General features: G+C 51.8%; 9 protein-coding genes across 9 annotated transcripts; 6 read left to right on the top strand and 3 right to left on the bottom strand.

The window, feature by feature from the left end:
- Positions 1–179: 179 nt before the first annotated feature.
- On the top strand, positions 180–1,301 carry PG994_007703 (WLM domain-containing protein; the record flags this gene model as incomplete). The annotated part of the gene is made up of 2 exons (XM_066859112.1): positions 180–357; positions 424–1,301. 2 exons carry the CDS (start codon positions 180–182, stop codon positions 1,299–1,301), a joined length of 1,056 nt encoding a protein of 351 aa, XP_066714599.1.
- Positions 1,302–1,592: 291 nt separating this feature from the next.
- PG994_007702 (TfdA family taurine catabolism dioxygenase) lies at positions 1,593–2,809 on the bottom strand (the record flags this gene model as incomplete). The annotated part of the gene is made up of 4 exons (XM_066859111.1): positions 1,593–2,102; positions 2,161–2,492; positions 2,542–2,704; positions 2,756–2,809. 4 exons carry the CDS (start codon positions 2,807–2,809, stop codon positions 1,593–1,595), a joined length of 1,059 nt encoding a protein of 352 aa, XP_066714598.1.
- Positions 2,810–3,526: 717 nt separating this feature from the next.
- Positions 3,527–5,449, top strand: PG994_007701 (uncharacterized protein; the record flags this gene model as incomplete). Its single annotated transcript, XM_066859110.1, has 8 exons — positions 3,527–3,751; positions 3,810–3,905; positions 3,957–4,020; positions 4,067–4,294; positions 4,356–4,570; positions 4,620–4,902; positions 4,929–5,107; positions 5,174–5,449. 8 exons carry the CDS (start codon positions 3,527–3,529, stop codon positions 5,447–5,449), a joined length of 1,566 nt encoding a protein of 521 aa, XP_066714597.1.
- Positions 5,450–6,809: 1,360 nt separating this feature from the next.
- Positions 6,810–7,256, top strand: PG994_007700 (uncharacterized protein; the record flags this gene model as incomplete). Its single annotated transcript, XM_066859109.1, has 1 exon — positions 6,810–7,256. One exon carries the CDS (start codon positions 6,810–6,812, stop codon positions 7,254–7,256), a length of 447 nt encoding a protein of 148 aa, XP_066714596.1.
- A 1,417-nt stretch (positions 7,257–8,673) lies between these two features.
- Positions 8,674–9,324, top strand: PG994_007699 (uncharacterized protein; the record flags this gene model as incomplete). The annotated part of the gene is made up of 1 exon (XM_066859108.1): positions 8,674–9,324. The coding sequence occupies one exon, from the start codon at positions 8,674–8,676 to the stop codon at positions 9,322–9,324; it is 651 nt and encodes a 216-aa protein (XP_066714595.1).
- A 370-nt stretch (positions 9,325–9,694) lies between these two features.
- Positions 9,695–11,380, bottom strand: PG994_007698 (uncharacterized protein; the record flags this gene model as incomplete). Its single annotated transcript, XM_066859107.1, has 2 exons — positions 9,695–11,089; positions 11,153–11,380. The coding sequence occupies 2 exons, from the start codon at positions 11,378–11,380 to the stop codon at positions 9,695–9,697; spliced, it is 1,623 nt and encodes a 540-aa protein (XP_066714594.1).
- Positions 11,381–14,833: 3,453 nt separating this feature from the next.
- Positions 14,834–16,028, top strand: PG994_007697 (uncharacterized protein; the record flags this gene model as incomplete). The annotated part of the gene is given in 2 exon segments (XM_066859106.1): positions 14,834–15,283; positions 15,294–16,028. 2 exon segments carry the CDS (start codon positions 14,834–14,836, stop codon positions 16,026–16,028), a joined length of 1,185 nt encoding a protein of 394 aa, XP_066714593.1.
- A 460-nt stretch (positions 16,029–16,488) lies between these two features.
- Positions 16,489–18,528, bottom strand: PG994_007696 (uncharacterized protein; the record flags this gene model as incomplete). Its single annotated transcript, XM_066859105.1, has 3 exons — positions 16,489–16,788; positions 16,847–18,360; positions 18,423–18,528. The coding sequence occupies 3 exons, from the start codon at positions 18,526–18,528 to the stop codon at positions 16,489–16,491; spliced, it is 1,920 nt and encodes a 639-aa protein (XP_066714592.1).
- A 3,972-nt stretch (positions 18,529–22,500) lies between these two features.
- Positions 22,501–22,683, top strand: PG994_007695 (uncharacterized protein; the record flags this gene model as incomplete). Its single annotated transcript, XM_066859104.1, has 1 exon — positions 22,501–22,683. One exon carries the CDS (start codon positions 22,501–22,503, stop codon positions 22,681–22,683), a length of 183 nt encoding a protein of 60 aa, XP_066714591.1.
- Between the last annotated feature and the right edge of the window lie 3,890 nt (positions 22,684–26,573).

Genomic DNA, 26,573 nt, shown 5'->3' with positions numbered 1-26,573 from the left:
ACCTTCTTCATTTCTCTGGGTGGTTTTAATTCTCTTGTTCAGTTGATTTTGATGTCGGCTTGATCCACCACCAACAAACAACACCACTTTCCCTCCAATTTCTTTCCGTTTAGCGCTAGCGTACGCACTCACTTGCCCGCAACAACAATTTCATTTGGCTATTAGTTCATGTAGTCACCATGCCAGAAGTTGATCCGCTCATCTTATCGTTCTCGCATCTTGCGAAACTTCCTCGAGCGAGTGAGGCACTCCTATCACTTAAGAAGATTGCCTCTCTCGTCAAACCTATCATGAGGAATCGCCGCTGGAAAGTCAAAACTCTTGCAGAGTTCTATCCGAACCAGCAGAACTTGTTAGGTTCACAGATGCAGATCGATACTTCCTAGCAACAGCGACTGGAAAGTGCTAATATGGTCGATATAGGTCTGAATGAGGGCCGCGGGTACAAAATATGCCTAAGGCTGCGGTACCCGGGCGACCAAAACCAGTTCCTTCCCTTCGAGCAAGTCCTTGACACGATGCTTCATGAGCTTGCCCACAATGTCCATGGACCACACGATGGCAAGTTCCATGCACTGTGGGATCAGCTACGCGATGAGCACGAGTCGCTCGCTATGAAGGGATACACCGGAGAAGGTTTCCTCTCGAATGGCCAGCGGCTGGGTGGAAGGAATGTGCCCATGCAAGAGGCACGTCATATGGCTCGCGCCGCCGCCGAAAAGCGTCGTGTCCTCTCCTCTGGTTCGGGTCGTCGCCTGGGAGGGCGAGCTGTCGGACCCGGCCAAGATATTCGTCGGGTCATTGCTGATGTGGCTGAGCGGCGGACCAAAACCCTCAAAGGTTGTGCTAGCGGAACCCTTAAAGATGACGAGGTCCGCGAGATTGCAGCAACGGCCACCAATAACGGCTTCCGTACCCAGGCAGAGGAAGATGCAGCAAACGACGCCGCCATAGCCCAAGCCTTGTGGGAGTTGGTTCAAGAGGATGAGAAAGCCAAGTATGGCGCTTCGTATGTGCCGCCGTCTGCCGAGAACCCTACCGGAAACGGTGAAGGGACGGTACTATCCGATGGCAACAAGCAGGCAACTACATCCCAACAGCCAAAGATTCAGGCTCGGCCAGCAGTTCCCTCTTACTTCACTCCAGAACCAACTTCTTGGGATTGCGAAATTTGCACCCTGGAAAACCCCCTAAACTATCTTTGCTGCGATGCATGTGGAACAGAAAGACCGGAAAAGGTAGCTCGCGGCCTTGCTGAGCGTACAAACAAACGACAGCGGACAACCATTGATCTGACCTGACCAACTCTCGCCCCAAGCATGCGATGCCGCATTGAGCCCGGAAGGATTGGCTCCAACGACGTCCGTCACTTGTGGATACTTTGACGATTTGATGAATAATGACTGGAGTACAACTTCGTTCGATTGTTATGGACAAAACTTGCACAGCCTGTTGTACGCTGTAGCTTGACTGACAGATGTGGCCCTTGCTGACATTTCATTCGGTGCACTAAGCGAGATATATGCAGAGGCATGTTAAACATTCAACTATGTTAGCTATAGACTCGCGAGTCTGCAGCCTGGCCAAGTCATTTAGGCACCCAAGGCTTCTCTGCGGCTCTTGCTATCGAGGTCCAGATATGGGGCTTCGCCCAATGAGCAGACACGGTCACCAGCTCTTGCTGCGTCATAGTCATAAGTTGCACAATGGAAGGTTGATCTGTTATCCCATATGGCACAGTCGTTTTGATTCCATTTGAACCTCACCTGGGCATCATGGTTTTGTGTGACGAGGTTGAATAGGTAGCCGAGCAGTAAGTCGGACTCATCTTTCGAGACGCCGTTGATCCTCTTCGTGAAACCTTTGTTGACGTATACTGACTTCCAGCCAGTTACTGGGTTTGTACGGACCACCGGGTGCTGAGTGCGCAACTCTCCACCCTGGTTCAACAGTGAACCGCGGATTCCCTTTCGAAGGGGATTGCCGAGTCGTTCGGCCTCATCGTTGAAGAAGGTCGCGTCGTGAGTCGCTGTGAGACCCTCGAGGAATTTCTTCATAGGGGTGGATAGACGGTCGTAGATTTCATAGCCAGAAGCCCACATCTAGCGAGTGAGGTTAGCTATGCGATCGTAGTCTGCCCTCTTTGTGGGATCTACTTGCCGTATCACCTCCGGTCTTCGGGAGAGTCTGGATTTTGAGCATCGCATAGTCTGAAGGTACCTTTTCAAAGGTAATGTCCGAATGCCAGCCGGCGCTGGCGAAACGACTCGCGTCACTGAGCTGGTGTGTCAAGCCACCGCCTTTCTTTTGCTTCTCGCTTGAGATGACACTGATCTGGTCTCCCAACTCGCTGCCCTCCTCAGTCAGGGGATGAACATGGAGACCAGACGATTCAGGACATCCGGCCAGGGTCGAAAGACGAACGATGAAATCCTTCATTTCTATCGGGTTTACATCTTGGTTCCTTAGGAAGACCACGCCTCGCTGAGAAACTTCGTGGTGTTAGCTCGAGGCTCTGCGAAACCTGGAAGGCACGCTTACTGGTTGCGGCGAGGTCTTTCATGTGTTGGTCGTCCCATTTTAGTAGATCACGAATCTGCAGGCCATAGAACTCTCGGCCGATCACAGGCGTGAGATCGTTCTGCTCGAATTCATCTAGAGTCCCAGAGTAGACAAGTGGCTTTTGCATACGGGTTCGAGACTCCTTGCAACTTTCATTAGTCTTGCCCTGAACGGTCACCGGTCAAATTCTTACAGGGTGGCCTCCAAAGATGTTGTAGTCGACGGAGTCGGTACTAATGGAAGGCATGTTTGCGTGTTGATGATAGGTGCTTCTTCGGTATGAGTTCAGATGATGAAATTGTACCCCTGATCTTGCAACATAAAATGGGTTCAAGGAGGCGGTCCGCTTTGGGCTAGTTACTCGTCTACTTCTGTACGTTTGACGAGGGCAAGCAAGGAGCCATGCGCGCCTATTTAACTCTTTGTGCCTGGGCTGCATCGAACGACATCCGGCTCTATGATGTCGTGATCACTGCCTCCGGCATGATCCATGTCTCCGAGGATTTCTCCGTGGACGGGAACCCCGCAATCTCGGGGTAGACCCATCGCTTTATACCCAATCACGCTAGCGGATCATGGTGTTATCCTATTTGGGACGACATATGATTTGCGCGAGAGAGCCGTGAGGCATGGTATGCAAGTCTAAGAAACTGGGCAGGAAGGGATTCACCAGTGGGACAAGACGCTAGTCCTTGTTTCTCGGAGCTGATGTGTGATTTTCTTGGGTGAACGGCATGGCCACCCCTGGCTATATCCAAGATCCAACGCGTTCTTCCTCATGCCGCGGCACGCAAGCCACATTAGACCTATAACCCCCCAGCACAATGGTATAACTTGGGATGTTCCCGTTGGTTGATGAAATGCGGTGTTCCATTGCTGGCTCGGAGCAGTCAGCATCGCCATCTCGTTCAAGCGTCTCGACCCGGGTACCTCGTAGCAAACTGTAATATTTTCTCCAAACATCATGGGAAGCGACGATATCGAAAGCCGGCCAAAGGCCGATGCCGAATCGATTCCATCGAAGACACATGTTGAAGCAGGCCGGGAGAACCTTCATCATGCCATCCAACCTCATCAGAGTTACGAGGGCGGCCACCGATGGGATCCGTATGTTACTTGGACACCCGAGGAGGAACGAAAGGTCCTGCGAAAAACCGATCTCATGCTCCTCTCATGGCTCTGTGTCATGGTCAGACCCCCAACCCCGCCTACATACCTCGTACGATTTTGTACTGACACTGGTCCAGTTCTTCGGTCTTCAACTTGATCGTGGCAATCTTTCTAACGCATTGGCGGATACTTTCCTGGCGGACTTGAAACTCGCCAGTGATGATTATAACAATGTCAGTGTTGTGCTAGTATCCCAATCTTACAAGTGTACTCACATCTGCTAGGGTACTACGATCCAGCTGGTCTGCTTCATGGCTGCCGAATTTCCAGTCCAGTTCCTCACAAAGCGTAAGTTTGGCCATGCCAATTCAGAACCCAGGCTAATATAAACCAGGCTACGGTTTCAAATATGTGCTTCCCACAATGATGATTCTCTGGGGGACTGTCTCTTGGTCGCAAGCCTTCATCACCAACAAGGCATCCTTTTATGTCACGCGTGCATTTATCGGCATGTGTGAAGGTGGCTTCATCCCAGGCGCCATCTTGATGGCAACGTATTTCTACACAAGTCGAGAGCTCTCTGTTCGTCTTGCTGCATTTTGGTCCACTCTGAATGTTGCCCGTAAGTACTATTTTTGGGGTTACCGCTTGATTCCACAATGGACTATTAACACAATGAATAGGGGTCATCTCAGCGCTGCTCGCAGCCGGTATACTCGAGATGCGAGGCGTGGCCGGCCGCCCTGGATGGTTCTGGCTATTTCTCCTCGAGGGCCTCCTGACCGTGCTTATTGGTGTCGTGTCTCTTCTCTTCCTCCCAAGCTCTCCGACCGCTACCAAGTCTATCCTGTGCCCCCGGCCTTGGTATACAGAAAGAGAAGAAGTTATCATGATTAACGTGAGTAGGCTATCTTTCAAAACAGCCGCATATGTACTAATAGCTGTAGCGTATCCTGCGCGATGACCCCGCAAAGGGTCTTACGGCTCTCCGGGAGCCTGCTACTTTCCAAGACATCAAGGACGCTTGGTCTGACAAGTCGGTCTGGGGCCTATACTTTATTGGGCTCATCGCCTACATCCCGGCCACGCCCGTCCAAGCCTACCTCACCTTAACGCTCAAGAATTTCGGCTTCTCGACCTTCGCCTCGAACATGTTAACCGCCCCTTCGGCCGGCATCCAGATCATCACGATGCTAGCGCTCGCGTACAGCAGCGAGTACTTCAACGAGCGTGCCCTCCACTGCTTCTTCGGGGAGTTCTGGCTGGTCCCCTCTTCACCGCCCTCCTCACGATCCCCGACGGCGGCAGGGACTGGGAGCGCTTCGCGTTGATCACTCTGGTGTCGGGCTACCCATACTTCCACCCCATCGTTTCGTCCTGGCTATCCGAGAATACCTTCGACGTGAAGAAGCGCGCCATCACAGCCGCAACATATGTAAGCTCGTCATCATCGTTCCAAAAACACAGTTGAGACAATGCTAAAACCTCACCTCCTATCTAGAACGTCATCGTGCAAGTGGGCTCCCTGATTGGCAGCCAGATATACAGGACATACGATAAGCCTTACTACAAGACGGGGAACAAAGTTCTCGTCTCCATTTGCGCGCTGTCTCTGGTGACGTTCCTCGCCCAGCGACAGTACCTTGCCTATCTCAATAAGAAGAAGGAGAAAGTCTGGAGCGCTATGTCTTCGGAGGAGAGAGCAGCGTACCAAACTGACCAGGAGGCTCGCGAAAAGGAAGGAAACAAGCGATTGGATTTCAGGTTTCAGTACTGAAATCTGCAGCCGTCGATATTAATTAGGCACATGTTATTGTGGCTTAGCCGTAGTCGAGTTGTTCAAGGCTGCCTAGTGGCAGATGGTCCTGGTAATGCCTACAGAAAGCCGGCCACAAGTTTTACATGCATTCCCTCCTTCGAGAAAGTTTTCATCGCTTCTCTAAATTATTCGTGAATGCGCTATCGTGAAGTGCGGCTTCATCTCTGATCAAAGCTTTCGGGACAATAACGTTGAGTGCCCACTTGGTCGGTTGGTCGGTCGGTAGCTGCGGTGGAGATGGTTGATCTTCCTTTGTTGTCATGGGCTAGCCAACAACAAAGGAAAGTGCTATCAAGCATTCGGTATGTTTACTTCGCAGCATGGCGGACTTGAATGGTGTTGGACGTTTGTTGTCATAAAGCCATTGTTGTCTGTCCATCATCGCTTTTGACCAGCTTTCACCGAACGGTATATGGTCAGACACATGGCTCCTCCCTCCTCCTCCCATTGCACCTCGACTTATATGACTACTTACGCACACATACATTCGGTTCATATCTTAGCCTATTCGCTCTTTTTAACTTATCTCGCTTTGATATTCAACATGGTCAGCACAATGTCAAGTCGTTTCGTCTGTCGGGTCCTCATTCCTCTTCTCGTCGTGGCGGTCTTATGTTCTGGCGCACCATTACCGGGTACTTCAGGGCCGGGAGCAACGACTACGACGACGATACCGTCGCATCGTCACTATACGAGAGAGGAAGACTGGGCTTTGATTGCCTGGCCCCCGAAAGATCACAGTCTGGCATTCTGGGTCGCTCTTCTCGCCACGGTCCCGGCCTTGCTGCTGATGTTGTCGACCTGGACTCTCTGGTGGGTCACCACCGGTCGGAAGAAGCATGATTCATGCTTTTGATCTGATGTGCATGGAAAGGGACGGACCAAGACAACCGCTACTGATACTAGAGTTCGACCCGAAGGGAGTATTGTGTTCTTGAGATAATCGAGCAACGCGAGTCACCTTCTCGGCGGAATTCGCACTCAGACAGACTGTGGTATCAAGGGGGAAAAGGAATGAGCGAAATAGGCATGACTTGAGGATATCAAAATCGAGAAATGGTGATCTTTTGGTCAATCCGGCAAGTCGTGCGCCGCTCAACTACGCCAAAGCCATAATACGGGTCAAGTTCGGAATGTCGAGAGATTCAACATCCTCACAGAGCCCTTGATGGTTCGCTACAGGCGGGTTGAGACAAGCGACAAATATGTCTCACATAACTTGGAGAACGATATCCCCATGCCATGGCCCTGAAGGTCGCCATGCATCCATCCCTTAGTGGACGCGAACGACACTCATTATCAAGTAATACGCACAAATATGTATATAAAACGACCAGCTGCTTTCAGCGATTCGAGAACTATACCGATTAGAACAGCTCACCAACCACCACTCTCTCTTTCATTATTTGCAACCGACATCGACTTCGAGACTTTCATTCCCATAAACCACACTCACTCATTCAACCATCTCGACACCATGGAGTACTCGTTGGCCCTCATCGCCACCGCAGTCTCTCTGGCAGCAGCCTCATCAATCGGCGGCCTTCCCGGTCTCCCCGTCGACTCAGTGCTGAACGAAGCCGGCAAGTCGGTCGGGCCCGCGCTAGGTGAGGCCGACGAGCAGCTCGGATCGACCCTCGACAAGGTTGACGAAGGGCAGGCAATCCCGTTGCCGCCGACTGTGCCCCTGGCCCCGCAAGTCCCTCGAGCTCTGTCATCCCCAGCCCGAGCCCTCCAAGGCAGGTGGCTCTGGCTCAAACGATAAGGGAGGCGACAAAGGTGGTTTGCTAGGCGGACTCGGCGGGCTCGATGGCCTCCTTGGCGGTCTCTAGAGCACTGCAGGTCTGCTGCAGTGAGCGAGTAGCATCTACATCTACGATAGGAAACAAGGACTAATCCCTTCAAGTTAGATGGTTGCATCCCAAGATAAGGTGGCGACTCTGGCCAGACAAGTCAAAAGGGGCCAAAAAGCGTGAGGTGTAATCTGATTTGAAGGCCATCAAAAAGGCCCAAGGGCGTACGATTGTCTGTGGAGTGTATGCGTAGAAGTAGCAATTACCGCTGGCACAATATCATTATTTGTTGGTTACTCAAGCACGGGTCCCTTTTTTGTTGACCCTCATAGTGGAATAGTCGTCGACCTGTCCAACACCATTCGTCGAATCGGAGCGTCCTGTAATAATGACTGCCTGATCACCGGACTGAAGATCTTTGTGGCGAGAACTTGTTTGTGAGAAACATGTATTGTCGCCGTTCTGGTTGGTGATATGCCGTTAGTATGGCCCATGGACTATTGCCAGTCTTCGTGGTTTCCCACGGCGCTGTTATATTATGATGGACCTAAGCATGAGCCAGAGGTACGTAGCTGGTGCTGTGTTCGTCTGCTGTCTGTTCTGGGTAACCGGCAAAATGCGAAAGGTGACGATGGACTTGTCCGGCTGAACCAATGGCTCGCAGGAACTTAATGTTAATGTACGGATAGTCACATCCATCTGTCCTTCCGCACTTCGCAAGCTTTCCAGCAGGGCCACCTCCAGTGCGTCATGGCTATCAATGTAATGGTAGGAAATGCACGCCACGCATTGTTTGTAGGAATGAACGCGCACCAAAAGTTTACTCCCGTTAGGCCTGGTGGCATCAATGTGCATCTCTCATTATTGAGTCGATGGCTGTCCGGTATGCAACAACAGTGGGAGCCCACCTGCGCAACACCAAGAAAGCAAGGATAGAAGGTGGTTGTGAACAAGAAAAAAAGAATGCAAAAAAATTGGTAGCTATTCTTTGATTGAGCGTGTCATCCTTAGTGCAGGGGCCATGCTACTGTGTGGTTGTTAGTATACTGTCACAAGTCAGATTTGAACATGGGACCTTTGAAACTTACATCTTCTCTGTATCGTTTCAATAGACCAAATGCCCGAAGGCGAAAGAGTTATCAATTATTAGAATTTATATACCTAAGCTGCTAGCGTAAGCAAAGAGAATGTGGGGCTGCTGTCAATTAAATAGGTGGGTCGGTGGATCTTCCTCCTCCCTTACTGCTTACGGAGTACGGAGTACCTGACTTCAATACATTTCATCCGCCCATTGTCAATCCTGGCAACAGACATTACTACTTACATATTCCTTAATATCACCTGGTTATTTGTTATTCACGCTCACTTGACTATATGAAAACTGTCCAGATGGCCCGTAGAAGACTCGCAGCAAACTTGCGCCGATCGCAAGGCCTATTATCGACGGTGCAGCCCAAAACATCAAGCTTTGAAAATCCCATGTTCTTCGAGCCTCCATCCGCCTTTGAAGACTGGCTTTCGCATAATCATGACACTGCAACCGAAGTTTTCGTTGGGTTTTATAAGAAGCATTCGGGGAAGGTGGGCATGACATGGTCAGAGGCTGTCGACGAAGCCCTCTGCTGGGGCTGGATTGATGGCCATGGCAAGAGTCTGGATGGCGCGCGTCACGTCAAGCGCTTCACCCCCAGAGGAAAGAGAAGCCACTGGAGCCGGGTCAATATAAACAAAGTCGCCGCCCTCGAAGCAGCTGACAGAATGCGGGAGCCAGGAAAAGCGGCATTTGCGCTTCATACTGTTGAAAACACTGCTCAGATGACATTTGAGCGCGAATCATTAGGTCTTGACGGGGACTCGGCTGCAAAGCTAGCTGCAGATGCTGCTGCATCCGAATTCCTGATTCATGCCCCGCCCGGCTACAAAAGAAACGTTTTCGACTGGGCCATGTCTGCAAAGCGCGCCGAGACTCGCGAGCGCCGCTTGGCTGAGCTGATTGAGTGCTCAGCGCAGCAGCTCAAAGTGAAGCAGTTCAGAAGATGACCGCAATAGGTGAGAACTGGGCAAGAGCACGCCTTGCACGGTCACCGCATCACAGTGACAGAGATTGAGGCCCTTGTCAAAGATCAGAAAAATGGTCTTCAAGCTGGCCATGTGTTGATCGTCTTCGCCTTGGTCATATGGGCTCTCGAGGCCATGATGCCTATCACATAGGGTGGGACACCTGGCACCCACGAGAATTCGGGTACTGCTCCCTACCCACCTACTTGTGAGCGGCAGTTGAATATTAACTATGTTTCTTCCCAGATCTACAGACAGATCACGTATCTTTTTCGTCGTCTTTTGATGAACAACTTCCAGAAATAAGACCACACATTGCATTGTGCATCTGGATATCCTATTTGCAGCTGCACTACTGTAGTATGGATGGCCCTATCGTATTAAAATATCGACAACGCTCCTGTGTGCTGTAGTCCACCGTTTCCATGGCCGTCACGCCCTCTGTTTGAAACAGCAGTCGCTGCTGCCCAGTCTTCGTCCAAGCATCCCAATGCGCCGAGCCAGGGTATCTATGCTTGTTCGGGTCCAGCGACCGGATAAAACTAGTCCAATACCCCTGGATCACGGGGACGACATGCGCGTTGATACCTCCAGGTACGTAGCTCGCCGGCGCGCGTCCTTGAACGTTCTGAGGCCCGAAAATGGCGTTCACCTCCACCACATGTGGCACCCCAAGCCCCTGTTTTACTTGCGCAGGGTCCCGTACATCGTAACGGTAATTCCACGTGCCTCGAACGCCACAGAGCTCAAGTTCCGACGAGATGTATAGCCCAGGACACATATAACGCATGTCGCCGTACACGTCGCTAACTTGCCGCCAGTAGCAGCCCGCAGCCGGGCACGAGGCGTTCAAGTTCGGGTAGACCTTGTTGATGGTGCTGAGTTGGTCGTAATTGAGGAATGGGAATTGGTTGTAGAGGAACTCGTCACTCTGCCGAAGTGTCGAGGTGTTCCGCGGCGTAAACACCGTGCCCCCGTTCGTGTCGTCCCCGATCAACATCGGCACTTTCACAAATTTGCCCTGCGCATACGCATTGTATGTCACGTCGCGCAGCAGATCGCCGTCCACAACTGGATTCCACATGTAGAGCGGCGGGCCGCTCGCTTCTGGATAGGGAATGTTGTGGTTTTGGGCCTGCAACTGGGCGGCCGTCTTCGATCGCAAACAGGCCAAGGAGGAGGTGAAGTTCGACTTGTGGCCATGCACGCATCCCAAACGCTGGCTGAAGTTATCGTACTGGTACTGCGACTGCCCAACTGTCAACACCGGTGCAAATGAGACGGATTCCGCCGCTGCGCCATGGAACAGGCCAAAGTCTTGACCCCCATAGGCTGCGAGCTGCAGGCTGATGCTCGCAGCGCCGGCCGAGGCGCCGCCGAGGACGACGTGTTTTGGGTCTCCACCGAATTGCGCAATGTTGGTTTGCACCCACTGCAGCGCCTTTCTCTGATCCTGCAGGCCGTTGTTCGGAGTAATCCTGTCGCCGTCGGTTATGAAACCATACGGGCCGACACGGTAGTTGAACGTCACGACCACGATCGAGTGGTTGCCCGCTTGGATGAGGCCCCGTCCATCGAGGTTGGGATTGCTGTCTGAATTGAAGCCGCCGCCTTGAATGAAGAAGAACACGGGTAACCGGGAGAAAGTGCTGGCGTTGGTTGGTGCGAATACGTCGATAAACAGGCAATCCTCCGACGTACGGCTGTCTTTAGGTGAAGCCCCGGTGGCGAGACAGTACTTCCCGTGCTGGACTCATGGTTAGTCAATTCGCCAGTTGATGGCTTTTTGCTATGCTGCTTTTGTATTCACCTGTGACGCTTCTTGTATCCTATCGACACATTGTGGATCTTGCGGCGGCTCGAACCTCAAGTTCCCCACGGGCGGAGCTGCATATCGCATTCCCAACCATCTGGTGATTCCATCCTTGGCGCTGCTTTGTCCATTGTACACGCCACAGTTCGTTCGCACGATATCTTGGACTCCTAGTGTGCACGATACCGTGAGGCTCAGAGCCACTAGAACGAAGTTGGCCCTCATTACAGCTGTTGCAAATGCATACCGTTGCGTCCTTTGGCGTATGCTCCAAGAAGATACAGCAACAGTGAAGTACTCAAAGATTACCCTCGCCGATCACCTCTGTGTCTCTCATAATCGTAGGAAAGGGAGATTTGTGAGTCATTATGGCTTGAACTGCCGGTATTTATTTCTCTCTGAGACGTTGTCCATTCGCTGGGCGGTTCGCAATAGTGAATACAACAATAGGTAGTGAATACAACAACGATCATAATAAGCCTCAACTAAGCCCTCAACTGCCAGGTTCACCACTTGTGAACCCAACTCAATCTTCGGCTTCCAAAATTCCGGCCATTAGCTTCGAGTCAAGACATTCTTCCACCATAGACCTCTGACCTCTGCATGGAGCCAAATCGCCCACTGCATACATAGTGGCATGCAGTGACTACACTACCACACGAGCGGGGAATGAGTGGCTCGAGTCGCGGCAGTTGGTTCGCAGGTTGTGTGCATGTAACCAACGCAGCCACCGCTGGCCGTCTTGGGGAAAGAAAAGAACAGAACTTATTGGCAAAGTGGTCGGCAATAATAAGTCATCGAAGACCGTCTGGGGGTAATTTAAGGCGAGATAAGATCAGGGGTTAGCGGGTTAAAAGGGGCATCTGATCGGCAATTGGCTGGGTGTGGCTGGGGAAGATATAAGACACACTTTGTCGAAAAACCTCCGCATATGCCTGTACATATTTACTGAGTGAGTAATTTAATTGCAGATGTGATCCGATCCGATCCGATCCGTCCCGATCCGTCCTTTCACACCGCAGGGAGCTGCCGTAGCACCAGGCGCTATTTTTATAGGCAGCCCGAGTGTCCACCTCCGGTGCTCGGCCGAGGCCATTGTGGCTTTGGATTCCGAAAGCTAGCACACTTATACTCATGAATCTTGCATCTCGTATCACTTTAGGCTCGGATATCAGTCGTTCCACCGGCATCTCCTGAATGTATCATGCGCAGCCGTAAGGGGGCAGGTTCAACAAAACGCTGTACCACTCATACCTTTGCCATGCAAATTTCTGTGAGTACAGGTTTGCATGGGACTGCATTTAACAACTGTACTCTATTGTGATATGTTCTCTTGAGGACAACATCGTATAACTAAAAATAGAAGCAGAACTTAACGGAAAGGGGGATGGCCTATCGTGCCGGAATTTTGTGGACTGTTACACCAACCACTGCACACGAATATCCATCCTATGGTTTGAGCAATTTGAACTCGAGATATTTACTTCAAAGAAGTTGTCTTCATAATGCAGTAGCAGTTGCGTAAAGACGTGTGGCATTAGAAGACTTGCGGAAGAGTGAGCTTTCACGAGCTTGTATGGGATCTGTGTGACAAGGGCAGTAAGGGCTTGGTTCTGGTTCAGCTAATAATTGACTATGGCACTTCTAGGGGCTCTGGTCTTCTGTCCTTCCTCTCCTTCTAGGAGGGTGATTCGTCAGGTTTATATACACCTAGTCTGGCATCCTTCGGACGTCCTTTTGTCCCTTGGCCGCCATATCCTTCAGGAATGCCGTTATCTGTTGGACCGGTATGCATGCCTTCGTTGGCGTGCGTGTGACAATCTGCCCCTTATGTCACATGCGCATTCTCTGGTCCAGTCGTTAGAATTTTCGGTCTGTGAGTGATGATTATATACGAGTCTGGTGATATTTCATCTTGAAACACACATTCATACAAGACTGCTCATGACTCATGTACTTATACAAGTATCTCATTGGTGATATAATTGGGAATATATGAGTTAAGGCATGCCTATTGCCATTATAGCTTTCATGTATAATATATTCACTGCAAGGTACCTATCCGCTGCTATTGCCTACAAAACCTCTAAGTATTTGATATCAAGATCTCGCCGATGATCCGTAACCCATAAGACTCCTCCGCCTTTGGAAAGAGTACGGAGGGATATCCGTCCAACTCTCCCGTATGTCAACAATGTTTGTACCTTACCACCTAGTAAGATATGTTCCTACCTAAAATGTACTTCTTAGAATATGTTCCACGGAGCAATAGCCGGACAAATATTTTGGGGGGAGGGAGGCAACTCAATCCTAAGCCAGAAGCTTTACCTTGCATGAGTAGGTAGAAATGCCATCTACTGGCAAAACACTGGGGTTATCTGAGGACGGGAGATCCTATCTAGACCGAAACTTCGACGACTTCGATTGTCAAGTCTGGCTAGAAAGGTGCCCCTTTAGTCCATCCAGTATGGGTGCCACCCCCACGTTTGGATGCCAGTTTTGATCGGATGACAGATGAGTATTAGGTTAGGTTACAGTATGATCAGAAAGAAGGCGTACTTCCGTCTACAGCTGTATCTACAACCTATCACATTCATTCGATATTGTTTTTCCAGTAGCCGTCATTGCCATGTGGTTGATGGCTCATGATTCTAGATGCAGCCTCAGCAGGCCTAGTTAGTGCAAGTGCAATTCTTGGCGTCCGACGGACGAGCTGAAAAAAAATGTTTGGTTTCGTCGCTATCTCGTCACACTCGAACCTTCAGTTCCTTCCCAACTACAACCACCAGTGCCAGTGGCTACAACAAGTACATCCGAGTGCAGTTATGCATTCACTGTTCGCGAAATCCAATATAAACCATAGACTCGGGTCAATCCGTAATTTATGTTGTTGTCGTTTGGACACTGCCAAAGGAAAGCATAGACACTCACCTTGCTCTGAACCCGACCTGACACCTTGCGGAAGCCGCCGAAGCCGCTAGTCAGACAGTAGGAAACGGTCGCTAAAGCTGACATCCTTGAAGCGCCAGCTCCAATGAGAGAAGCCGTATGTCTAACTGCACGACTGTTGATCATGTCCCTTCCATCATGATTGCCCACGATGCGAGTGGGCTGCCCTAGCGTGCGATGCCAAATCGAATCGCAGTTGGTGGCGACCCACGGATCTGGTTGCGCTTCCAGGAGAAACTTCCGCAGAGTTAGCCCCGCCTGGCGCATTTTGGGCGCGCTGACGGGCCCCACAGGGAACGGCGCAAAGTGGACTGGCAGCAGACCATTCACTAGGACCGACCCAGACCAAGTGGATAGCAGTTTTTTTCTTTTCTTTTTCTCGAGATTGCATGCTAGGGAGGAGACTACTACCATTTCAACTTGAGTACAAGAATCGCCTGCTCGTCGCTCAAGTGGAATCGTGGGTGAACTCCTCAACTCATCCAACTGTCCAAATCGATTAGATGTGCTTGGCTTCTATCTCACTATCAATCAACATCAACTGGAGCACGGGCTGATGTGCAAGGCCGCATCACGGTAATACAGCAAGCGACTTCAAAGTCTTTGCGCTTGCTTCTGGGACCGCCAGAAAGACTTAATCAACCAACAAACTGCTGCAAGAAGAAAGCAGTATAACCTATTCCAATTACCTTGTGGGATCTCGGCATCAGTACCAGACGGAAAAGGAAGATGGATTACGATAACAAGACCGGTAGTGCTTCTGGCACGACCGTAAGGGCGACGCCGGCCGGAAGCCGTGCCGGCACCGAGAACCCCGAGGTTATCGAGACTGCCATCCATCAGATCGAGGCCAAGAGAGTCCATTGGTATTCCTACCTGGCCACCGCCGACTTTTGGATGATCGTGCTTCTCGGCCAGATTCTTGCGCTGTGCATCACGGGCACCAACACCTTCTCCACCTTGCTGGTGAACAAGGGCACTTCCATCCCCGCCTTCCAAACCTTGTTCAACTACGTCCTGCTCACCTTGGTTTACCTGAGCTACACCATCTACCAGTACGGCTTCAAGAAATGGGGCAAGGTTGTCCTGCGTGATGGCTGGAAATATGCCATCCTCAGCTTCTTGGACGTCGAGGGGGAACTACTTCACTGTCTTGGCTTATCGTTATACCAACCTCCTGTCCGCCCAGCTGCTCAACTTCTGGTCCATTGTCTGTGTCGTTATCATATCCTTCGCCCTCTTGAAAGTGCGCTACAAGTGGGCCCAGATTGCTGGTATTCTGGTTGCCTGCGGCGGTATGGGCATCCTCTTGGCCAGTGACCACATTCAGGGCAGCAACGGCGGGCCTGGCGAGAACCTCCTCAAGGGCGATCTCTTTGGTCTCGCCGGCGCCACCCTTTATGGGCTCAGCAATGTGTTCGAGGAGTGGTTCGTGAGCAAGCGACCCGTGTACGAGGTACTCTCGTTCCTGGGGCTGTTCGGAATCATCGTTAATGGCGTGACGGGTGCCATCTTCGACCGTACGACTCTCATTGGCTCCACCTGGGACGGTGATGTCGCCGGGTACCTCGTTGGCTACACCTTAGTCCTCTTCATCTTCTACTCGCTGGCTCCATTCATCCTGCGCATGGGTTCGGCCGCCTTCTTCGACATCTCGTTGCTCACCGGCAACTTCTGGGGTACCATCATCGGTATCCATGTCTTCGGCTACGCCATCCACTTCATGTATCCCATCGCCTTCGTTTGCATCATCATCGGACTTGTGGTATACTTCTTGGCCGGCAGCATGCTCGGTGACTCTAAGAAGCCCTGGCTGGGTGACAGCCAAGCAGATGGTGTAGTCGGCTTTGGCACAGCCAAGCTCAAGGCTCTCAACCTCGCTAGGAAGCAGGGTCTTGCTGCTTCCGATGGCGATAGAATCTAAAGGCTTTATCGCTCTTGATGGGATTCAAAAAAATTGGAAAAGGGGTTCCTCTACTGTGGAGGGTCAAATGAGAATCGATAACCGTCTTCCGGGGAGCGGATCGATCAATTTTATTATTTTATTATTGTTCATTTATGTGATCACGATAGTCGAGATGCAAATGATATCATATTAATTATATTTATTAATTATGCTTATCTTATTCGTCTTCTAGGAACAAAGGCATCATCGAGAGCCAGGACAACAGTAGTAGTAGGGCCTATTTATCTCTTTCTACATGACCTTTCAGTCATGCTGTTTTCAAATTATCTCTAGAGGAGGAATTCTTGAGGCTATCCATCTAGTCTAGAAGTTCTTCCCAGTGTATGGGCTCTGCACCGAGCCAAAGCCCTGGGGGCATAGCCTGCCCAGGGGCGCAGAACCGCTGCGCATGTAGCAGATCTTGGCCTCGGCGCACGCGTCACTCGTGCAATTGGGGCTCCTGATGCTGCTCTTGCCCTGGAATCCGTTGACGATCTCGACGAGCGTGCGGTTGCGCTCCCATGGCCTCGGTCACGTGGTGCCAGAAGGTGCCGTTCAAAGGCGCGTCGGCGGGCCACCCCTCCGGTCCGCTTCCGGCCTGGGCCCCGTACGCCTCGCGCGTCGAGTACTCGAGCTGGAAGACGGGCCCGGTCTGCGCCGCCGGATCCAGATCCTGGAACGAGTCGACGTCGGCGTAGAAGGTGTAGGCCTCATGGATGTCCCAGGTGCCCGTGTCGACCTCGTACAGTCGGTAGCCCGAGTTGAGGTTGGTCAGGGGGCGTCAGCGAGGGCCCCACCCAAGCGGAGGTGATGGCCGTCTCGGCCGAGCGACCGTCGGTGCCGTTATGGGCGTAGTATACGAAGGCTTGGTCCTCGTGGGTATGACCGAAGAAGACGTTGGCCACGACGTGCGGGGAGTACCGTTCGATGATCTGGTACAGCAGGTCCGAGCCGTTGGGCATCGGGTTCGAACTGTCCCAGCCCGACAGCACGTGGCCCACAATCCAGGCGCGCTGCCCCGCGTCCTCGGCCTTCTGCAGCTCCTCGATCAGGAAGGTGAACATGCCGCTGAAGTCCGGGTGCGCGGCGTGCAGCCACGCGAAGTGGTTGTTCTTGTAGTACAGGTCTGTGTTCAGCGTGATGATGCGCAGGCCGCCGCCGCTCATGGGGGGGACGACCGAGTACGCGGCGTAGTGCGTCGCGGCCTCGGCGGCGGTGGCGTTGTCGAGCCAGCCGTAGTAGTTCCACAGCGACGAGACGTGGTCGTAGTTCCAGGACAGTTGCCGGCCGAGGGGTCCGTCGTCATCGATGCCGTGGGGCACGTCCAGGTTGTCCGGGCTGGTGTCGTGGTTGCCCAGCGCCGAGTAGACGGGGCCGCCGATGTAGCTCTTGAGCATGTGCCAGACGGAGAGCTCGATGTCCTCGACGTAGGCGCGCGAGCGCTGGTTCTGGGGGTCGTGCGCCACGAGATCGCCCGTGTAGAGAGCGAAGGCGGCCGGGTTCTCCTTCGAGGTGCCGGTCAGAGGGCCGATGGACTGGAGCGCGGCAAGGGCCAGATAGTAGGGCGAGTCGCACTTGTAGTACCCATACAAGGGGGCTGGGACCTGGATCGGAGCAGCCACAGCAGCACCATCGCCACCCGGATGCGTAGCGGGATGGCGGCAGCACATGCTTGACGTACAGTTGCCTTCCGAGCCGGCGTCGTACCTGGCATCGAGGTGCAGATCGGACAGGTGTAAGAGTTTCACCATCTTGTTGCTCCTTTGTGGCCTCTTCGCCTGCGCAGGCTTGGGCTTGGGGAAGACGGCCGTGAACGTGTCCGTCTTGTTGGGGAGCGGGCAGTACGAGCCCAACGCCGCGCAGATGAACTGGCCGTCCAGCCCGACGACCTCAGCGTGGGACAGGATCTGCGTCCAGGTGGCACCGAAACTGCCTGCTTCGTACTGTGCTTGGCACGTACTATTGGATGCGAAGCCGGTCTCCTTACAGAAGGAGACCATGGCATCGGGAAGGTACGACGGGGCCAGCTTGGCTGCCATCTGGCCGACCGACAGCGCAGAAATACATTTAGAACAGTTGGAGGTCAAGCCAGTGTGGTCCGCCTTCACAATGGCTAGGATCTCGGCTTTGGCGGCAGCAATGACGGCCTCGGCGCTAGCATCGCTCAGTTCGGCAAGAGCCTTGGGGTAGTAAACCGGATCCGTGTCGTGGGTGGGGATGTTCAGGGGATCCGTGACGCCCAGTTCGAACGTCTTGTTCAGAATAGGGTCGTACAGAGCTGGTTGGGGTTCTTGCGTTGGACCCGGCTTGACTGTAAGATCGTATTAGAACGTGCGGTCCTTTTTTTGTTTGCATTATCTATCCCCGACTTACCGTAATAGCTGGAGAAGACCGAGGTCGGGAAAGCTGCTGGGACGGTGAAGTAAGCCACGCCCGGGATCGACGTGGTGGCCGCTGACGCCAGGACGACTTGAGCCATCATCAGCACAATGGCATTGCAGAGTCTCAATGCCAACATGATACCTAATGATGTTGACTTGAGAGGGTCAGATGATGTTGTAATCGATGCAGAGTATCGGACCAGGTGCTTTCCTCGAGGCAATCGAGAATAATGTGTTCTCCCTCGCTCTTTCCTCCTCACTACTTCATGTTGTATATTCATGTTAGAGGGGCTGGCGGCGAAGATAAGCATGCATCACGCCAATCAAGCTCCATCGCATTTTGGTCCCTTGCACAAGTGAGAGGCTTACAGCTTCTTCCTGTGTCTGTATGACAGCCACATGCCAGTAGAGGCAGGCATAAACGGCAGTGGGTTGCAGCTTATGAAAGTCGAAAACGTGCAGATGGCGTCGCTCGGGATTGGTCGGTTACTCGGTTTATACCGAGAGTTGATGCTAGCAATGCGACCAATCTCTGCGCCAGCCCCGCTGGCCGGCCACCCGGCGACCATCTAGGTAGACCGGGTAGCATATCATCGACGGGTGTTGTCGAGACGGCATCCCGGGACTCTGAGCCCTATAATATCTCGACCCGGTTTTGTTTTATGGCTACTAGACCAAGGGTTGGCTGGAGAGCTCATCTTGATATCATGATAACATCAACTTATCTCTCTGACACCCCATTAGAATATCCTCGACTCTATCCTAGGACGAAGATATGACATTTCCATGGCAATTGGCTCTGGTCTCGTAGGCTCGGTTGGTCAAAGTCCCAGTGCCACTCGAATGAAGCAGAGAATGTGCATTGAAGGCTTCATATATGTACACCCGATGTCAGTAGATTCCCCCTCCCGGAACGAGAATTCCTACGGATTTTGCTCGACTGGCGTATCCGATCTCACTATCACGCATCGTGGTAAGAGCAGGCTCCAGGCGGGAAAAGGATTTAATGGCACTTTAATATATGACTTCGTTTCGTCTGAGAAATTTGTATATTGAGGGCAATAGGAAGACTCTGTCCCAAGTTACCTCGATAGACCGTGTTAATAGACGTGTGAGGATGTGTCACGCCCCAAGCCCTAAATGGTACTGAAAAGTTCCCTCCTTTTCAACGGTGAAATCTCTTCTGGGCCGAACGGCGGAAGAAGGCTCATGTACATTCGTCCGGGATGGGAGCCGGGGCCGGGGCTGGACCGGAAACCCACGGGCAGTACTCCAATATAAGTATGCAAAGCGGCATAGCCTCGTGGAATCGTCACTAGAGGTGATGACCAGTCTTGAGTTCATCGTTGGCAGGGCTTTCACTAACAAGCACAAGGCAAATCAAACCAAACAAGGCGCAGGCTTATAGGGGGTCTCATGGACGAAGCTCACATGGGAAATTACTATACGGAATCCGGCCTCCATGGAGTGCTCGTGCTGTTCCTAACATCCATCGTCTTAGAGGTAAGATTGGCTAGATACTGTTATTATGCATGCATTTCGAAGTTGTTGGTTGCTGTCCACCTACAGAAAAAAGAGTGCCAAATGATTCCCATGTGAAGTTGGTTCGGGACAGCCTACCTACTCCGCTGCGGGAGACATGGGCAGCTACACATGCATATTCCACACCATCCCATCCCTGTGGGACGCAGCCTGAGATCGTTCCACTGGCCATCGAACTGACGTATGCGCATCCAGCCTTGGACTTTGCTGGCAATTGCCAGCCAGCCAACTCCCCACCTACCCGCCCGCCTTTCGCCTTCCTCTCACGCCATCACACGAGCAAAAGTGCACACGGGGGGCGGAGAGGAAGCGGTAAGTATCACACCGTTCGGCTTTTGCCAGGCCTGCATCGTTAGACAGACAGGTCGCAATGGGCAGAACCACAAGTTTCACCAGGATGATTGCGGATACTTCTTCTGCCCGTTTTTAAATCCGGTGAAGAAACTTCAATAGTACGATGAGAACCCGTCGTTATGTAAACATCGGTCGCTCACCCCGCGCCTGCAGGAAGAAAAAAAAAAAAAGCTTGGGCGGCGTGGGGAAATCGTGCCACTGTGAGGAGGGGGCTTTGGGGACTAACGTAACGGAGAGCAAACGGGCGGGTTGGCCTGGATCACAACCAAATTTGACCGGCCAAAGTCGTGCCTTCTCGGGCTCGAAGACATACGTTACACACTTGCGCGCACATATGAAGAGACGGATGGACTCGTCACCAAAGCTGACGATCATGATGATGCGGCCAGCATTGTCTTGCCACCGACCATCACATCCTCTTGCGCATCTTCGCGATAGAGTTCAATCCCTGGCGCGGAGGAAATATGGTCGTCGTCTCATGAAGGCAGGTGAGTCTGCCTTGGCAAGTGTTGATGGGAAGCATCGGGATACCAGTCTGCGAGTCGACAACAGAAGAGTGACCAAAAGTAAACACCTGCAGCAGTTCTTAATAAAACGCATGCATGTACTAAGAAAGGCTAGACTGATCGACGAGATATGTATCGTCGGGCTTTGTGCTGACTGCAGCGGGCGACCGCATAGGCTACAGTACTTATGTAGGTAGGCAACTATGTAACCTACCTACCTGCCCACCACTTCTGATAATGTGACTTTGGAGCGAAGTCGACCCGACCGTATGTCTCACTTGACTGATTCCAGTTCCGTTCCTTTGGGATTGGGTACCAAACGCACGTGGTTCTTCTACGCGCCGAGCTAGCCATGGCTGCTAACGAGTAGAAGCAAAGTGTCGCTCACCCAACTGACTGATTTACCCTTTTGGGAAGCTGAAGAAGGACATGAGCCAAGCGAATGCATTCTTCTTCTCTGGTGTTTTCTAGTCTCATGATGACCATACTACGTAGTGTTGTGTGTGACGGACTGGGAAACTGGGCAGTGGGATTGGATCGGGAAGCAGATCACCGCCGAACATTTTCCAAGGCTGCGCCAAAGTCTCCTCCGATGCAATCCTTAGCTTTTCTCGAATCATTCCGGTAGAGGAAAGGAGGGGCTGCTAAGGCGGAGGGGCAAGAAGAAGGAAAGGGTATCATCATGCAATGACGAGATGTCAGCCATGGAACTCCTCGTGCCTCGGGCAGAATAATACTGTTCCTTGAGCTGATAAACAAATCTCCCACATTATACTTTGTTCACCTTGCGTGGCCAGGCAACAATTGTGTCGAGAGTGGAATCTAACAAATCTAATTGATGAATACACCAAGTCAAAGAGTTGAAAAAAGCAAACGGTCTGATAGTGGTAATGAGAGGGATAATGACGAAGCGTCGGGCACATATAGTTGGTCAGGTGGCTCTAGTGGTAGTGGCATGTAGAAGCGGTTTCCAGGTATTCGGAACCTTTATTCAGTTATTCTAAAACGCAAGCCTCCCCGTATAGTGAATACATACGCTACAGAGTATTCCGTGACAAGTAAGCTTAACGACTAGGCCGTGACATACTAGTATGCGGATATCTGGAAATGATAGAGTAGGTGTGGCGTATATACACAGTATCCAGAGGTGACGTAGTTTGTCAGGTCTAGCTCGTCCGTTGTGCGCCGGCCCTCACTGTACGGAATTCTGGAAGATTGGTGGGGTTGGACTCCTCCAGGGCTCCGCGACGGCAACCAGTTCCGAAGAAGAGATTCTACTTCCGTCCCGGAGGACTTCTATGTGCTGTATGTGGCAGATGGAACACCTCGAGGCCTGTTGGTGGCGGCGGCGACCCTGATTTTGGGACCCAAACACATCATCTCACATGCGACAGAAGGACCCTCCTGGGTTATTGGCTGTGGAACGAATTGGCATACGTTTGTCCTGTGTGTCGGCCCGGAGGCTAAATTGCACATACAGCCAGGGAAATATTGCCATATGTAAGGGAGACGGAAAGCCACTCGCCCCCACGGGTCAATCATCATTATTAATCTTGTACAACATACGATTGGGTCCATCGGCATCCAATGTATTATTAGCTACAAGGAAGGCCTTGCTTGCCAATACAATGGAGTCAAAGGTATGTGTTGGCGATTAGATCGCGTAACATGTACTTCCATGGGCGGGCAGGTATCCGACTAAACCAGGAGCTGGGCCTGTGTAATTCCTCCTTGGCACGATGGGCCGAGACGGACCAGAGCGCGAGCAGCACTAGATCCGCGCCAGTTCGCGTGCTCGAGTCGCCGGCCTGGGGTGCAACGGGGCTAGACTGGGAGGCTAGAGAGGTATAGAATATGCATGCGCTTTAATTTAGCTGGTGACGGGCCAGACAGTATGTGCGTAGCTATGTCGGTAGGCAAATTTGCCCTGCTCCGGTACAGGAGGGAGTACAGTATTCGGGGCTGGGCTGCAGATGGAAAAGGGGGCTGGTTACCAACTTGCGGTAACAATGCTGTGGGGGACAACCGACAATCTGACGATACATAATGTGACGAGTGGAGGGGCACAAACGAATTAAAGGTTTGGTCCATGGACCAGTACATACTGTACATACTACTACTGCGTACTTCGTCTCCGTACCGGCCAAGATTATCACCCTGGGTGTGCAGTGACCAGGTCGAGGAAGGGCCAGATGGGCATCCTTTCACGCCTTCGGGCCCTCCTTTCGAGCCGATTCGAGCCGGTTCAAACGGCAAAGGCGCTCGGAGCGTCGTGTACCCAGAGCCAATGTCTGGGGTTTCCTCATCGTGTGTAATGACTATATGTATACATAGTTACATCTTTATTTGTTGTTTGGGAATTGGAATATCCAGTACTGGTATCGGAGGAGATCTTGTTAATCTCCTTCGCAACACGTTAGCGCGTCAAACAGCGGCTGAGATGCTACGAGTGAGAGAGCCGTTAAGACTGGCTATTCCCCTTCGGATACCAGCATCCTTACTACTTACATACCTACCTCCCACATACATGCATACGTATGGTTGGATTTGGATACCTACTCCGGCGTATTACATCAGTACCGGGTCCATCAGCCGGGCCGGCGCGATAACACATGAAAGAAGAGGGAATTGCAGTTGAGATGAAGAAGAGTCTGACGATAGTAGGAGCCAATCTCCAACGGAGAGCATTGATGATCGCTGGCTCGACCACGGCGCTACTCGGGGGACGCCCTGGCCCACAGCTGGCCCGCATCACTCAATCAGCCGTAATGACTGGCAGATCTAAGCGGGAATGACTAAAATATATCGCTGCTTATTCCTAAGTAGGTCCAGTCCTTACTGCGGAAACGCGGGCGTCCTGGAAATCACAGCCGATGGGTGTAATTAAAACCCTCGCACCATTGACGATCGCAACCTAATAAGCCAAGCGAGCTGCAAGCTATTTGCTATGTACATGGCCATTACTGTAGCAGCAGTGCCAGAAGCTGAAGCTAGTAGCAGATCCTCTGGGCGAAGCACCCGGTGCGTTGCGGTGGGTGGGAGCGAGCATCCCGTCGGCACTGGGCGCGCCCAGCTGGCGACTTGAGACGATACCTCTGTTTCTGCTGTGGTCGGGTGCGACGGTTCCAAAGATTGGGTTCCTGTTTCTCGATACCTGGTCCTGATCCAGTACCTGCCTTGCTTACTGACTATGTACCTACATGACATACTGTATCATGCATGTACATACTCGCTGTGCAGTGCTAGCTACATGCACATTACATGTACATATGGTACAGCAGCAGCAGCAGTAGCAGCAAGCAAATGCCAAATCCAGGCATGGATGTCGAGCGGATGGACTGTTACGGACAGCGGTTGCGCCCGCATTCTTCAATTGGGCAGCAGACTAAACAATAAGCAAAGTACAAGACTCGTAAACCCCATCGATGGCCGTAAAATACACACACCTCCTCCAGGTTTCCCTATATATCCAGGTACATATGCTGTATGTATGCACGATGTCAAGATGCAGGCGACCAATTTGGGATAGAGAGGAAGCGTTGGAGAGGCCTGCCTTGCATCAAAATTGGCGTCATTCAATAGCGAACCACGAGAGTGCGTACGGGTTTAGCCATTTAAACCATTCAGAGGTTGATTGCTTGTATGGATTGCATGTATGTACGTACGACGTACCGTAGGATCATCTCATGTCTCATTTGACTTGAACAGCAGACAAGCATCAACTTCCGCTTTCCGAGGGAACACACAATATTTCCCTTCGATCTAGAAACTGCGTCCCCTATTCTTATTCTCGTTGGGTTTGTCATCCAACACTACACGACAGCATGCCATGTACTCCGGAAGAAGCAGGTGAGTGTTGTTGCTCAGGGGAGAAATGGGACACGTCCCTCCGGTCTCACAGACAATCACAACAATATAAGGGACACCCGGTCTTCTTGCCATCCTGCTACGAGAATCCCTCTCAGGCCTGTGGCACAGTTGAAATAAACAACAGCGGGTAAACCTTCAGGCTTGGATTGGTTATGCTGAACATTACTGACTGGTAGTGTGTTGTTGCCCCCATTTCGGATGTACAGTACCGACATCGAGGGCGGGAGGTTGAGCACACTAGGCAACCTTCCCTTAGCACACTTCGTACTGGTCTTGGCCAGCACTCATATTGGGTGGAAGCTAGACAGGAACTTCTCCACAGACAAGTAATTCCACCTCCTCTCCTTTGTGAAAAAGATAGTGGGCTCCCCACCCTGTCCACTTTTAGATGTCCATTTGGAAATCGTCGTGGAATCGAGTTGGAGAGGGAAGAAAAAAAAGTTGAGGAGGGGGAGTTTTTGCCCAGTTTACGATTGTGATTCCATTTTCTAGAAGACGACGGCACGTCACCGACAGGAGGAGAGATGCAAAAAGAAAGTCGTCCATCATCGACAACAACACCACCACCACCACAACATGTGAGAGATAGAGTAGATGTAAATGTAGATGGTGGTGATGATGCTGCTATTAGAAATTCTATCGTCACCCTTCCGTGCCTATCAGAATCCAGCATATCATCACACCCAACATAATCAACCCACGGGCCTGCCATTTCTCGACAAGCGTTGTTACGTTCTGTTCGCCAGAAGGCCACTCGTCCACTCCATCCAATCCATTACAGTACCATAGTGCCGCACACAGAGCAACCCCATTTCGACCCATGTGGTAGATCTGCTGCTACAATCGTCGCTTTCTTTTACTCCGATAATTCCTCGGTAGGGCGACCAAAGACTTCTCTACTTTTTCGAAGTTCCTTTGCTTTCCCTCCCGTCTCGTCTTGGACGTCCGTCACCCTCTTTGAAACCGCACCCCCCCAAAACCCTCACGGCAGACTTGCCCCCCTTCTGGCTCTTTATCGCCCCACTCGAAACTCTTGAGATTTCATCTGCATACTTCTTCCATACCGGGTATCCTCTCGAGACAAGCGCACCGGGTGTTCTGACAATCCCTTAGTTGGTTTTGATTGTACGAAATTCCGCCTACCTCGTAAATCCTTAGCCACCACCGATAGCACTCTGGTTGGCGACGCCGTTTTATAAAGTGCAAGCCGTTATTTTTTTTATTTGGGAACAACTGCCACTGTATCCTTCCAACGGCTAAATTCGAGATTTCAGGGCTTCTCTTGTTTTTGGTAAGTGGCATCCCACCCTCGAGTACGATTGAGGAGATATCCATTTTCTTTCTTTTGTCCCCTTCCCAAGTGGCGTTCCATTACCAAATATTGGGCAAAAGGGGAAAATCCAGTTGGCTGTACATTTTCTCGTTTTCCTCCCCAAGGCGGCAAGCGGCGCGCGCGTGTGTGCGAGCTGAGAAAGGCCTCAGACATTTTTGTCTGAACCCAGGAATTGCTACAGAAACCAAACAGCCATTTGAATTTCTGCGTCATTTTGGGGCTTACACTTGGGGCAACTCTTCGCGTCGCGTACAAGTAAGCCAAAAACCAGCACCGCAAAGTCCACCTCTCTTCGGCCAACGACCAAGAGTTCTTTTTTTTGTTGCAAGCGCATTGCTGGCCCTTCCCTCAGCTGCCTCTGGTACATATACCCGATCGCGGTGGATTCACCCTGGCGCCGCTGCTTGACTTATTCGTGCTGCGTACCCAGTGTTATGCCCACTTTTTCCCACCGATTTCTTCCCTCTTATTGCATATTCTTCAGAAGACTCTAACATTCGGTCTGCGAAGGGGATCCCTACGAATCGACATAACTACC

Source organism: Apiospora phragmitis, assembly GCF_038363925.1.
Source record: "Apiospora phragmitis strain CBS 135458 chromosome Unknown utg000007l:2111988.0-4706623.0:1.0-2598199.0, whole genome shotgun sequence".
Lineage (NCBI taxonomy): Eukaryota > Fungi > Ascomycota > Sordariomycetes > Amphisphaeriales > Apiosporaceae > Apiospora > Apiospora phragmitis.
This window is presented reverse-complemented; position numbering and strand designations above follow the sequence as displayed.